General features: G+C 45.8%; 1 protein-coding gene across 1 annotated transcript in view; it reads right to left on the bottom strand.

Moving 5' to 3' along the window:
- Positions 1–14,082, bottom strand: part of LOC308612038 (RH-like protein) — a gene marked incomplete at its 5' end in the record, with an annotated part of 33,823 nt that overhangs the window by 853 nt on the left and 18,888 nt on the right. The window contains 4 exons of the mRNA XM_081224244.1: positions 3,759–3,832; positions 6,811–6,890; positions 10,615–10,748; positions 13,078–13,215. Of these exons, the coding sequence (XP_081080370.1) occupies positions 3,759–3,832; positions 6,811–6,890; positions 10,615–10,748; positions 13,078–13,215 (426 nt within the window). The remainder of the gene's footprint in view (positions 1–3,758; positions 3,833–6,810; positions 6,891–10,614; positions 10,749–13,077; positions 13,216–14,082) is intronic.

The following is a 14,082-nucleotide window of genomic DNA, read 5'->3' as shown; positions in this document are numbered from 1 at the left end:
CCCCACAGAAGTAAAGTGACTTGCCCAAGGGCACTAGCCTGTGGTGGGTGAGCTAGGACTCAATTCAGATCTGCCTCCCAGATAAGGCTGTTTCCACTGGGCCTCTCCCAAAGGGGAGGAATCAGCAGGCTCCTGATGTGTTTTCCTACTTTGCTTTAAAAACCAGCTCTCCTCATTTTGGCAGAACGAGCATTTTTTGGACCCTTACTGTGTGTCTAGAACGTCTATTTTAAATCAGAAGCAGCGGTGACACCAGTGTGACAGGGCTATGCTGTTTTGCATAAAACAGCAAGAGGAACTCAACACATTTTGTCATGTTTTTGTGCCAAAACAGTGGTTGTATTTAAATTTCTTGGCAATACAATCATGTAAAAAATAAACTGCAAATACGTGTTCAGAAAGCAATGGATGACCTTGAGTATACTGCAGTCATTTCAGAATCCATCCTACGTGCTTAATCCTGTCATACTGCTCACCCCTGAAACATTCATTTTATGGCACCATTTCCCCCATGTAAACCTTGGGAGCTTCCCATCACCTGAAGGATGATTCAAGTGACTCTGCCCACCATGCATCCTCCTCTTCACCAACTCGCCCCTGAGCCAGTGGCTTCATGCTTCTCCTGTGTTTGCTCTCAATCCTCCCCTTTCTTGGAATGTCTTTCACTTTCTGTCACTTAGCCACGTCCAGCAAATCCTGACCTCCCCAAGCTTGTGACCTCTGCCTCCTCTGGTTCAACTAGCAGCTACTGCCAAGGTACTTATTTAGTGCCTAATAGATAGAGCTGTGCACAGGTAAAGATCCAGTTCTTCTAAGTGCTTAGACCCCTGTTTTCTCTGTTTGCATCCACACAATAATCAGAACAGGGGCTTGTCCATGGGAGACTCACAAAACAAAGTTCCTTTCTTCATTTTAATAAATGGATGTCAGTGGGTCCTTGTGCCTCGGAAACATGAAATAAAATCTATGGTTTATGAAATTGAAATTAAAAGTTGAAAGAATGTATCCTCTTAGTGAAGGCAGAAGACATATGAAAAATTATAAATTGGATTTTTGTAAATCAGTATCTGGGTGAGGATCACTGTAATTTCCAGGAAGACAAAGGATTAGTACATGCAGCTCCTTAAGACCTAGAACTAAATTTTATTTAGATTTGTCTCCCCAGCTCTTCATACAATATTGATCACATATTAGATAATATATTTATGGAATTAATAATGAGTGAATGAATGAGTACATCTTAATAAAATCATCCAAGGATGGGATGGGTGTTCTTGGGGGTGGTGAGTGCCCCATCCCAGGAAGTGCTGAGCATGGTCTGGGCAACCAGTGAAGGAATGTCCCTTCCAACCCCCAGTAGTCTGCTTCTATGACATACAATAAAGGGCATTCCATAATGTTTAAAATGTCTTTTTGGGTGGTTTACCAAAAAAAAAAAAATCACCTCTGGATTTATCAGCTTTGGAAGTTTGTATTCTTGCTTTTTAAATGCAAGCTATAAGTGTTACACTGCTGAATAAATAGTTCTACTCAGCTGTAAAAAAAAATACATCAGAAGATGAGGGGAGAAATAACCATTCTCCAGTAGCTGCCCACAACACATACATGCTGTCTTTGGAGCCAAACAGACACCGATTCAAATTCCTCCTGTTCCATTTACTAGCTCTGTCACTGTGGACAAGTTACTCCTCATCTGCAGATGGAGAGACTTATTCTTACGCAGGGTTTTTGCGAGAATAAAATCAGATAATGTTGAAAAGCATCCAGCACAGAATCGGAAACAATAGGCTTGCAATAAATGAGAGCTGTTAGGCTTACACATTCCTTTGTGGTTGTCTAAACCCCTAGTAATAAACTTTCACATTCACATGGCAGTTTGCATTTTACATAATGTGGTCACATATGTTATGACCCCACTTGGTCTTCAAAACAACCCAGTGAGGTAGAACGAAGGTTACTGTTCTTATTTTACCAGTGAGAGAGGTCAAGGATCTTGCCTACATCAGACCTTGCAGAATGGTGACTAGAATCCAGGTCTTCTTGTTCCAGGGACACAATCTCCATTTCACCTGCTGCTTCAAGGGGCTAGTGTTGGGTGAGGGGGTGTTCCTCAGACTTCCTTCATTTGTTCAGCAAATATTTATTGCAACTCAAATAATTCAGCTGGATATTTGTCCTATTTGTGGTATCTCTCATTAATGAGCAGAGTGCTTAGTATATAATAGTTGCTCAGTAAGCACTTGTGGAATGAATGGATGGATAAAGCCAGTTTTCTGAGTCCTTTCACTAGGTTACCCTGCTTCTGCTAAAGGGGCAAGAACACTTGCAGGGGACTGGGAGAGACTAGCTGTTGGGAGAAGCCATATAGAGAAAAGCTGGTGCAAGATGAGGCAGATTACACACAACAACGTGGATGACTCCCAGAATAATTACACTGAGCAAAAGAAGCCAGACGAAGAAGAGTACATGCCGTGTGCTTCCATTTATATAAAATTATAGAAAATGTAAGCTAATCTATAGGACAGAAAGCAGTTCAGTGGTGGCCTGGGGATGGAACCGGGTGGAGTCAGGAGGGAGCAGTTTCAAAGAGTCAGGAGGAAATGTTTGGTGGTGATGGATATGTTCTTACCTTTATTCCGGCCATGGTTTCATAGGTGTATAAACATGTTTAATGTATCAAAATGTATGCTTTAAATATGTGCAGTTCATTGTCAAGTATACCTCTAGAAAGTTGTTTCAAGAGGAAGAGGAGGAAAGAGAGCATGGAGATGAAGGAAAGGGAGACGAGGTGGGTTTTCTCCATAGGTTCTCTCTGTTTCGCCCCTACAGACACAAATGCCAAGGCCTGTAGTAAGGCTGGTTCTCTGTCCCTTTAGTGGTCAGTATCTTGGCCTGCTGGGTGGAGAAAGGGTTGGCCTCGGACTCAGAAGAACTGCTTCCACTCACAAAAGCATGATGCTGGGCATTAGCCTGCCCTCTGTCGGCCCCCACTTCCCATTTATAACTTGGCAATATGGGTCCCTGCTTGCCCAGCCAACCTCAGCATCAGTTGGAAGATTACCTAAAGTGACACACATCAGAATGCTTTGTGAACTGTGAGTGTAGGTTAAAGGCAGGAGGGCAGTGGGGTTTCAGGGAATGAGCCCTGACCTCCTTTCTAGCCCAGTCATGACAACAAACACTGCAATGTCACAGAGACCCTCAGCAGCAGCTGAGTTGTTTGAGCTTTATGTCCCCTGACTAAATAACCCCAGACACCTATGCTGCAAGTTTTCTCGTGTCCACTAGCTCTAATTTCTTCAGCTGTGCCACTCACTCCCTGTGAGAACTTGGGTACTCATGGCTCCACTTGGAGGTCTATCAAGTGAGGGGATTGGACTCTCTGGCCCTTGTGGTCCTTCTGGCTCTTGCACTGCAGGATTCCATCACCTTCACGTCAAACTGTTCGCCCGCCCACTTTGGTGACTCCAGGTGGGGAGGAGACATGTGGCCAGTGACAGTTCTCGCATCCCTGACCCTCAGTGATTTTGAGGCATCAGGGAAATGGGAACATTTACTACCTCCTCAGCCCCCCACCAACACACACACACACACACACACACACACACACGCATGCATGCACACACGCTCACACACACATCTTGGATTTGTTTGTTTGTTACTTTACCCTCATAAATGCCAAGTTAACATATATACCCAGGTATCTTTTTAAGTTCATTCACTCAAAACCTTAGACATTAATAGGTTAAAACTCTTACCTTCCAGAAAGCTTGGTCATTAAAATAGTTAACCACGTGAGGTGACTTCCATATCTTGAGGTTTAAGAGTATACCTGTTTAAATTCATAATTAAATGTTACACACTTAGATGATTGCATTTGTTATCTCAGAATTAACCAAAATATTATAAGTCAACTATGGTATCTCAACAGAAATCCTCTTTTCTTCCACAACCAGGAGATAGACAAATTGAAGCACTGTCCTTCCTGGACCAGCTTAATTAATTCTATAGACATCTTTCAAAAGGAACTGGCAAGAGCAGTTACATCCAAAGGATTTAGGTTACGCAGGAGGTATACGACAGTCATGGATTAACACACTTCCCAAGACGGAACAGAAGGACCCTGTTAGACGGTGCCCCACTTAAGAGCTGATCCATTTAAAATGCAAAAGCTACCATGGAGAGCGACTCAAATAGCCACCCCTGCAGGTCCATCCTCACTGGTTCCCATAAAGTCCCAGTGACCTCAGCTCAAGATTCCACTTGTTAGGAAAGTAGTTTATGACAACTTGCTTCTGTGCCTGTTCTTTTCACCCATCCCTCCTCCGCCCAGAGAGCTCGGGCCCTATGCCTTCCCCAGTCGCTCAAAGTCTGCCAAATTTCCAGTACATAAAGTAGTGTTTACCTTTCATGTGAAGCAGGGAAATGCCATTGATAGGTTTATCTGTGTATTTTTAATGATGATCAGTCGCAATGTATTAAACAGTAAGATTAGCAAGAGTAGGTGTGTGCTTATTCATATTTTCATCTTATAGTGCGTGCCTTTAACTGATATTGGCATGTGGAGTGCAATCAGCACTCCTCATTTAGCTAGAATTACTCAGAAATGATCCCTATCACCTACATATATTTACCAGATAGCTGAGGCTTACTCATCTGATGCAAATCCTCTAAAATTATTATATTTTCTTGTCTTATGAGACAACACTGAACACATTTAGACTTTTAAAAAAAAATCAGAACTGTTCCTAGGAACATCCTTTTATGAAATGTGCCATGTAACGTGGAGAAGGGCTACAGCTGCTGAAGGTTACTGGCCTGTTCTCCAGCAGCCTAAGATTCTCATGTTCTTGTGACTGGTTTTAGGAAATTCTCTTCTCCTGCTAGGTTCTCTGCTTTCACTTCTAACTTCTACCAGGGTGCCTTGCCTCTAGAAACCTGTCCACGTCTAATCAGCTATTTCTAATCTGCCTGACCTGGGAAACCCCATAACTATGCTTGATAAGATGGTTTCTTAAATAAGTGCATATATTATAGATGGGCTCCACGCAATGGGGTCTCTTCACATGTTAAATGCTTGGCTTTAGGGGGTCAATTTGTTGCCATCTTGGCCTCTTGGAGGCCTCTTTCCGCTTCCATTGTCCAAATCCTTTTTTATCACTGGCTCCCTCATGTGGAAAGCAACATGTGAAGAGGAAAGCTGGTTGGTCTTAACTCTTAAAGGAATAATAAGAGTGTCTTTCCTCTATTCTCTTTCTTGGCTTCAGTGAAGCATAGGAAGCCTCCACACACTGGGCAGAGTGGTAAATGGTGTGAGAGGCCAGGTGTAGGGCTGCCAGATAAAATACAAGATGCTCAGTTACTTTTGGATTCCAAATTGGGTGCCTTGTGTTTTCACTTATTAAATCTGGCAACCCTATTCAGGGTTGGACTGCTACCATGAGTAGAATGTAAAGTGATGGCTGGAGACATTTTTCTTATCTGTATTTAATTAATCACCTCAGACTCTGTCCAAAGCTGAGGCCAATTGTTACATTAAAGCAATTCTAGCCAATCTCACTCTCTAAAACTCCAAACAGTACTTTCATACATGTTTCAGAGCTGAAAGGATGCCATATGATTAGTTACTATAATCATTTCATTTTACAGAGAAGCCAGCCAATGCCCAAAGTGACAAGCCCAAGTTCACACAACTCCTTAGTGACTACTTATGCTACTTTGTCTCTTATTTGGCATTCACTCCATGCTTAGAGATACAATATATGAAAGTCTAACCAATAAAAGCTGTTTGCTTGTAGAATAACAGTGAACAGTTCTGTACAGAATACATGTTTTCACCTAGCATGTAAGACTGGCAAATTGGTATCTCCCCAAGATTCTTTGCAGGTCTGTCATATTGCAGAAGCAAAAAAACATCAGTCCTCTGTTTACAGATCTCTAATGCCTTCCCATCTCTCAGAATGATCAGGCTCCTTGCTACCACTCTATCCTCAACCCCTGCCACTCTCCCTGTCACTCCATCCACATCAGCTACACTGACATCCTTGCTGTTCCCCAAACATGCAGTGCATGCTCCTGCCTCAGTGCCTTTGCACTTGCTGTCCCTTTTCATGGAATCTTCTTCTCCCAAATAAACTCATGGTATCTCCCTCGTTTTTTGCATTCAAGTCCTTGCTTAAAAGTCAGCTTCTTAGATAGGCCTTCCTTACCACCCTTCTAAAAGAGCAGCCCACCTTCACAATAACTCTACATTCCCCCTACCCTGATTTATTTCCCTTATAGTGCTTATTACTATCTGACATAGCACATATATTTTTTATTTTATTTATTTATTTTTTTTCTGTTTATGGTAAAAGCCCTCTCCCCATCTAGAATGTCAACTCGATGAGGCCAGGGAATTTGGTTCACTGCTGTATCCCAAATAGTGCCTGACTCATAGCAGATATTGAACAAATATTTGCTGAATGAAATAGTATTTAGGTGTTCTCAGGGAGTAAAAGGTAAGCTCTGTAGCATAAGGGTCTCCTTGGTCTTCTGTGCAAAATTTGATGAAATCACCAGTCCTGGGCTCAAGAGGCTGCAGTGTCCAGGTGACTTCTGAGGACCTTTCCAATTATGAAAGTTTGTAATTCTGTGTTCCTTTATTTTTTAATCAAGGTCTGGGCTCTTTGCCTCCTTTGGCTGGAGCTGAGGGGGTGGGTTCAGGGGGAAGGGGATGGGCACGTACACGTCCAGGGATGGGGCAAGTGCAGTCTAGGCCCAGGCCCTGTGCCCTGGACAATGATGGAAGAAGGGTGGTCTCACACTGACCTGTCAGAAGACCAGATCCCACACCCATAATGATGGTGAAGCTGAATGCCCCGGAGTCGGTGAGTATCTGGTAGCCAAGCCTAGAAATGACAAAGCAGAGGTGGTCACATTTGGGCATCAGGCTGCAGAGGTCACTGGGGACAGAAAAGACTGCATCAGTAGGGATGCTGTCAGGAAGGGCCACCAGGAGAACAAATGTCCCCTCCCTAGGCAGTACATTCCTGTCATTCTCCCACAAAGCTATGCAGACATGTAGAAGGGGAGGAAGGGATTTCAAGATCCTCTTTGGCTTACTTTAGTTCTCAGACCCCATGAACGATGAACTAGAGTAGAAGTCAGAAAACCCAAGTTCAAGTCCCAGTTCTGTCACTAGCTGCACGACCCTAGGCACTTAACCTCTCACAGTCCTGAGTTTCCTCATTAGGCAATTAAAAATGAAGGTTTTATTTCTACCAGGGCGAGATGGAGTACAGCTTGGCCATCAGACCCATCTCCCCTGCCTGCCCCCTTGGACACACCTGCCTGTCCTCTCTCCTTCAAAGCAACCCCAGGGCTTCACTTTAAACTATTAAGCGGCCCTTGGAGGACACCTGTGTGACCTTGCAGTAGGCAAAAATTTCTTAAACATGACACACAGGAGCTAAACATAGAGGGAACAATGATAAATTGGACTATGATAAAATTAAAACTACTGTTCATCAAAAGATACCATTAAGAAAGTAAAAAATCGAGGGACTTCCCTGGTGGCGCAGTGGATAAGAGTCCGCCTGCCAAGGCAGGGGACATGGGTTCGAGCCCTGGTCCGGGAAGATCCCACATGCCACGGAGCAACTAAGCCCGTGTGCCCCAAATACAGAGCCTGCACTCTAGAGCCCGTGAGCCACAACTACTGAGCCCACGTGCCACAACTACTGAACCCCGTGCGCCTAGAGGCCATGCCCTGCAACAAGAGAAGCCACCGCAATGAGAAGCCCGCACACCGCAACGAGGAGTGGCCCCCGCTTGCCACAACTAGAGAAAGCCCGCGCACAGTAACGAAGACCTAACGCAGCCAAAAATAAATAAATTAATTTTTAAAAAATCCCACAATTTGTGAAAAATGCTCTATCCAGCCTCCAAGCACAGCATCTGACTCATTTACATTCGCTCACCCAAATAGGAAATCGACCAATATTGTTTGTGGAATGAATGTAACGTCAACTGACTCATCCAATGACACAGAGCTAATAAAGCAGCTGATCCACACTTCCCAGAAAGCACTCTAACTGCCAGCTCAGTCCTTTCCCCATCTTTCCACCACATCCAGATGCCCCTCCTACGGAGGCAGCAGCGTCAGTAACCATCACAAAGAAAGGGGCCATGTGTTGGGTGTTTACTCCACGCCAAGCACTGCCCTGAGCCCTCTAATTATTATATGTCGCTGAATCTTCACAGCAGCCCTGGGACATGGATCTTATTATCCTATTTTACAGATAGAAAACTGAGACTTAAAGAGAGTTTGAATACCACGCCTAAGGTCACACAACTGGTAAATGTGACCTTGGTCTGTTTGTCCCTGAAGCCTGTGCCCTTTACTTCCAGCAGACCAGAGGCCACCCTGAGAGGGGTCATTGCTGTCACTGTGCCCTTCCCTTTGCCAGGTTCCCGCAGAGGAGAGAGGACTACTTCTTGGTCCTCGGCTGTCTCATCCTGATGAGAATGGACTTGCAGAGGGGTGCTGGAGCCAGCTCACACAGATACACAGGCCGATAGTTCTCAGCTCTTCTCAACTCCACATTCAGGGGTGTTACCTTGATGGCTTGAAATTGGCCACAGGGAGAAATCAGCAAATGCACTAAGTCAGGGCTTTGTTTCCCTGGAGAGCCAGTTGTTAGTGCTTTAGCAGCACACTGCTGGTTGACAGCTTTGCTTTGTTTTTTGGGGGTTTTTTTTTTTTTTTTTTTTTGCTATAGGCCAATAGTTCTCAAACTTGAGCTTGTCTGAGAATCACACAGAGGACTCATTAAAACAGACTGCTGGGCCTGCCCCCAGATTTCTAATTGTGTGGGTCTGGGGTGGGGTATGATTTGCATTTCAAACAAGTTCCCAGGTGATGCTGATGCTGTTGAGAGCCACTGTTCTAGGAGAGCCACAGAATCACAGAATTTGGGGGATAGAAGGGTAGGTGGTCCAGAAGGTCCAGGTCGGCAGCCCATGAGCAGAATTTGGCCCACACAATGTTTCTAATGATTTTGAATCTTTTGCCAATGCTTGGGAAGTACATGCAAAACTCTGGATTTCTGACTTTTGAAAAGTCGTTAGATCTGGCAACACTTATCCTGGGACCTTGCATGGTATTAGCTGCCTGGCACTGAAGAGCAAATGCCCATAGTTCCCTCCCCTCACCGGTCTCAGTTTTAACCTGACCTGCCTGGTCCCTACAGGTATCTGAGTGTAGGACCCTGCTAGATCAACCCCTCATTTTACAGAGGGGAACTCAGGAGCCCGGAGAGAGGAAAAAGCTTTGCTGAGAGTCACACAGCTATTGAAACAGTGGCAGGCACATCATTGGAGTCCATTACAGAGATGCACTGCTTCACACAGACCATCCCCTCCCCACCCCCAAATGGCATCCTCCTCACCCCCAAGCAGCTCATAGAGGTATATCTCACCTGCTCATAGAGGATTCCTATAATTTGGGGCTATGGTCGTCTCTGTTGTTAGAACTGAGGGATGCAGACCTCCATGATTTCTTTGAAATACCTCCACAGCGATGAGCTCTCATCACCCACCGCAGGTGCTCATAACCTTTACAGCCAGGTTTCAGCCACATGACCTTGGACAGCTAACTCCCCCAAAGTGTCATTTCTTAGGGAAAACTAATAATACCTCACCAGGTGGTTGTGAGGATTGAATGAGATGATGACGTAGTGATTTTAGCATAATGCCTAGCATTTAGAAAGCAGTCAATAAACAGTGCTGATTGTCATCAGTAATATCATTATTGTTATCACTAACTCAGTTCATCTGGAAAAATCTATCCCTGTGCCCAAGTCACTCTTTCATTATATGTGAGTCACATTCAGAAGATAAACAACAGGCCCCCACCGCAAAAAAAAAAAAAAAAAAAGGAAAGAAACAAGAAGATAAACAACTTCCAGAAGGTGATGACCAGGGTTCTGATCATTGCTGTCCATTGTCTGGGGGACACAGGATCTGACTCTGGTCCAGAGACCCATGGTCCCACCTCACTGTGTGACCTTAGCCAAGCTCCTTCCCTCTCTGGGTCTCAGGGATGGGCTGTACTCAGCATTTTCCTACATTAACATATCAAATCCTCTTAACCACACAGTACCTGGCCTCAAGTAGCATCCAACACCCCTATGAGGAGAGGAATTATCATTATCTTCATTTACCATCGGGTGACAGAGGCTCAGAGAGGTTAGGTAGCATGGCCCAGCTAAGAAGAGGTCAAGACCCCACGGCACACTTCACCACAACCTAAACTACCAGGGACTGAAAAACAAGCTCAATTGGCTTGAGCCTGATTGCCTGCTCTGTCTGCATTTGGGGAGGACTCAGGACTGTCTGCCTTTGCCCTGCACCTAAGCTGCCTGCTTTAGAAAGAAGTGGCCTGGACAGGTGATAAGTCCATACACAGTAGGGGCTGGGCAGAATTTCAGAATAAATTGGCCAACGGATATTCACTGGGGCCTCTGACTGCCCGGCCCTGAATGTAACGCCCCCCATTCCCCGGCCAAGGGCTCTGGGCACACTCCTTCCTGAGTTGGATGGGGTGATAAGGGGCTGAGCCAAGTGACCTACGTGGAAACTTTGGTCCACTTGACCTGAAATGCCATCAGCACAATGTTGGTGACCCCTCCGAGTAGACCCGGCAAGCCAAAGGTATATTGCACGCCGTAGGCATCATGGAGGTCCAGCGTTCGTTGAAGACACACCTGGGGACAAACACCATTATCAGCAGATCTGCATGTGGGACTGACACTCCTTACCCACCCTTTCACAGACGCTTGGCATCCAGGGCATCCAGGGTGATGGGCATCAGGACTCAACTAAATAAGTGCTTCTCAGATTTGAATGTGCACTCACAGCACCTGGGGAGCTCCTTAAAATGCAGAGTTGGATTTGGTGGGTCTGGGGCCAGAGATTCTGCATTTCTAGCAAAGTCCCAGGTGACACCAGTGCTGGTCTGTTGTCCACACTACTCACCTTTGGGGCTGATGATTCTGTGTTATGCTAGGGACCCTCCTGTGCACTGTAGGAGATTTAGCAGCATCCCTGGCCTGTACCCTCTAGATGCCAGGAGCACCCCTCTCCCAAGTGTGTCAACCAAAACTGTCTCCAGATATTGTCAAATGTCCCCAGGGGCTGATTGAGACCCACTGGTCTAGACCAAACCTAACTGCCATCCAAGAGACCACATGGCTGATTAACAGGAAAGAATCTGACCACACCTCTAGACGCCCAGTCAGTGCTCCTTCCGTTTCATCACTTGGCCTCCCAGATGGCCGGGAGCCAACAGATGTGGATACCAATGGAAATTTGATCAGGCTAGTTCCCTCCTCAGAATCCTCATGGTCTTGGGAATAAAAATTCAGACTCTTGAACTCGCCCAGAAGGTATTCCTGAGCACCTGCCATCTCTCAAGGCTATGGTGAGAGGCACACTCCCTGATGAACTTTAGGCTTCAGCCCAATGAACATCTTTCTGTTTCCTGGTTGGGCCACATGCTCTTCTCGCCATTGAGCCTTTGACCACACTGTTCCTTCTGCCTGGAGTACATTTCTTTCCCTAGCTAATATAAGTTCTTTGTCAATACTTGGGTGAGACATTCTCTGCTCTGGGAAGCATTTACTGACCCATCTCAGGCCAGCTTAGATGTGCTCCAGTAGCAGTTAACACACTGTGTTGCATTTATTTGTCCATTTCCTTCACTACACTATAGCTTGTGAAACAGGATGACTGTTAAAACAAATGTGTTGAATGAATGAGTGAATGAATGAATGAAAAAATCAGTGAATCATCTTTGAATCCTTCCCGCAGTGATAGACTCAAGGAACCTGAGGCACAGAGAAAGTGACAGACACTGAGCCTCATGATACTTGTGATACATGTTTTTTGGCCACACCGCGCGGCTTGTGGGATCTTAGTTCCCCCGCCAGGGATGGAACCCGGGCCCTCGGCAGTGAAAGCTCGGAGTCCTAACCACTGGACCGCCAGGGAATTCCCGTGATACACGTTTTGCTGAATATGTCCTACTTCCATCAGAGGATCTCAAAACCAGAGGAGATAAAAAGACAGGCGCTTCCACTCCAAAGATGAAAAGCAGACAACGCCATCTTTTGGTCAGATCGAACTGTTGGTAAGTTCTTCCTTATTTGGGATTGAAACTGCCTCCCTGAATATCCACGGTTCATCCAAATTCATCTTCTTGTGTCACCCAAAAGTCTATTCCTTTTTCCTCCATCAGGTCTTCAAACCTATGAAGATCTGTTGCTCCTAAATATTTCCCTTAGAAGTGTGTGATAACAAATTGGCTATAATGGAGCATTCTGATGTTACCAGTATATGTTGAATATTGAAGGAAGAAAAATCCATCCACTTAGAAGAAAAACTAAATAATCAGAAGTGGACGTGACCTGGATTATCAGCCCAGCATCCCTCTTTTGAGTGCTGCCCTTCCAACCCCCACTCACATGGTTCATGGACAGCAGACTTGCATGTATGATGTGCCCTACCTCCCACCCAGCCAAAGATGGACACATTATCCAAGCTAGACCAAGGAGCCCCTTCTCCAAAGAATTTGCAACTGGGGCCAAGAGATTTCACCTGGCTGCTCTCTTGAAGAGAAAGACGACATTCCACCATGTGGAGTAGGAGAAGAAGAAGGAAGTCTACAGAGTGAGAATAAAGCAGATGTTCAGGAAAAGCAAAAAAAAGGAGCAGGGACTTCTTGTGTTCCCCACAAGACTCGCATCCCTGGTGCCAGCCATTCCTGGGCTCCCAGCAGCATTCCTGTCCTTGGGTTCGGTGATACCCCAGTAGCCTTCTAACAAATCCCCCTTATTCCTAAGCAAGCTTGAATAGGTTCTGATACTTGCTCCCCAGATCTTAACAAATGCACCATCCAACTTGGGTGGGTCCCTCACCCTAGCTGTGAAGCTAAACTAATGCAGCCCTTGGCACTACAAGATGGCCCGCCATGTTCTAGGGGCCTGGACCCTGGTGGAAGCCAAAGCAGCAGGTGTTCATTGCCCAGCTCCTTACCTGCAGATACATGGCTCCCCAGATGGAGATCAGCCCAGCCACGAGACCCAGCACCATGGCAAGCCAAGGAGAAGGGATCAGGTAAGAGGGGGCGCCCACAGCCACACCTCCTGCCAGCACCGCATTGTGGATGTGAGTCTGCAAAGGAATAGCTTGTGGGTGGATGAAATGACACAGAGAGGACAGCATCTCTCTCAATTACTTGATAAGCCGGTAGCAAGACAACAGTGTAACGTCTTCCCTGCTTCTCTGATCCCGAAACTAGCCCCTCCCCTCTGCTGAGAGTTCACCAACGGTCTTATCTCACCCCACTTCTCAGGCTCAGGGAGCAGTCACCCTGATTGGGAGTCATTTAGCCTGAAAGTGCAGTTACTCAGGATCCTAGCCATGCTCACACTTAGTTGTGATGTGTCCTTAGGCGCTTAACCACTCAGTGCTTTAATTTTGTCACCAGAAAAATGGGGTTTTGATTGTATCTACTGATATGGTTATTGTGAAAATTGAGTTACCATATATAAAACTCTGAGCCCAATGCCTGGCATAGAACATGAGTAAATGCCCCCAAAATATAAACCATTATTATTGTTTTTTACTATTATTATTATTGGCTACTTGGTGCCTATGTCACCCTGTATTATTGGACCCCATCCCAAGAAGCTGGCCCTTGTTCCTGGGTTATGTCTCTGCTATGACCTTCACTTCCTCTAGAACTGGGGCCTTGCCTTGCTCTTAGGCTACTGCTCTCTGCCCCTCTCAATTCTACCCAGATCTTGGAGCTCTGGGCCCTGGGACCAGCTTCTGGGCTTCCCTGACCTGCTGCCTACACCTGCCTCCCTGGATGTCGCTACCTTGTCTGATCCTAGACTCCCTGTGACCATGGAGCTCACCTGTGGGGACCCTCACCTCCCCTTAGTGCTGTTAACCTGTCATCCTTGGCCATCTTCTCTCCCCTTCACCTCCGCCCCCTAACCACCCCCCACATCTGTCTAGACTTTCCCATCATGT

The sequence above is a fragment of the Mesoplodon bidens genome (genome assembly GCF_964165515.1).
Source record: "Mesoplodon bidens genome assembly, chromosome: 2".
NCBI classification, from domain to species: Eukaryota; Metazoa; Chordata; class Mammalia; order Artiodactyla; family Ziphiidae; genus Mesoplodon; species Mesoplodon bidens.
Note: the sequence above shows the minus strand (reverse complement) of the source record. Positions and strands in the feature narration are given on the sequence as shown.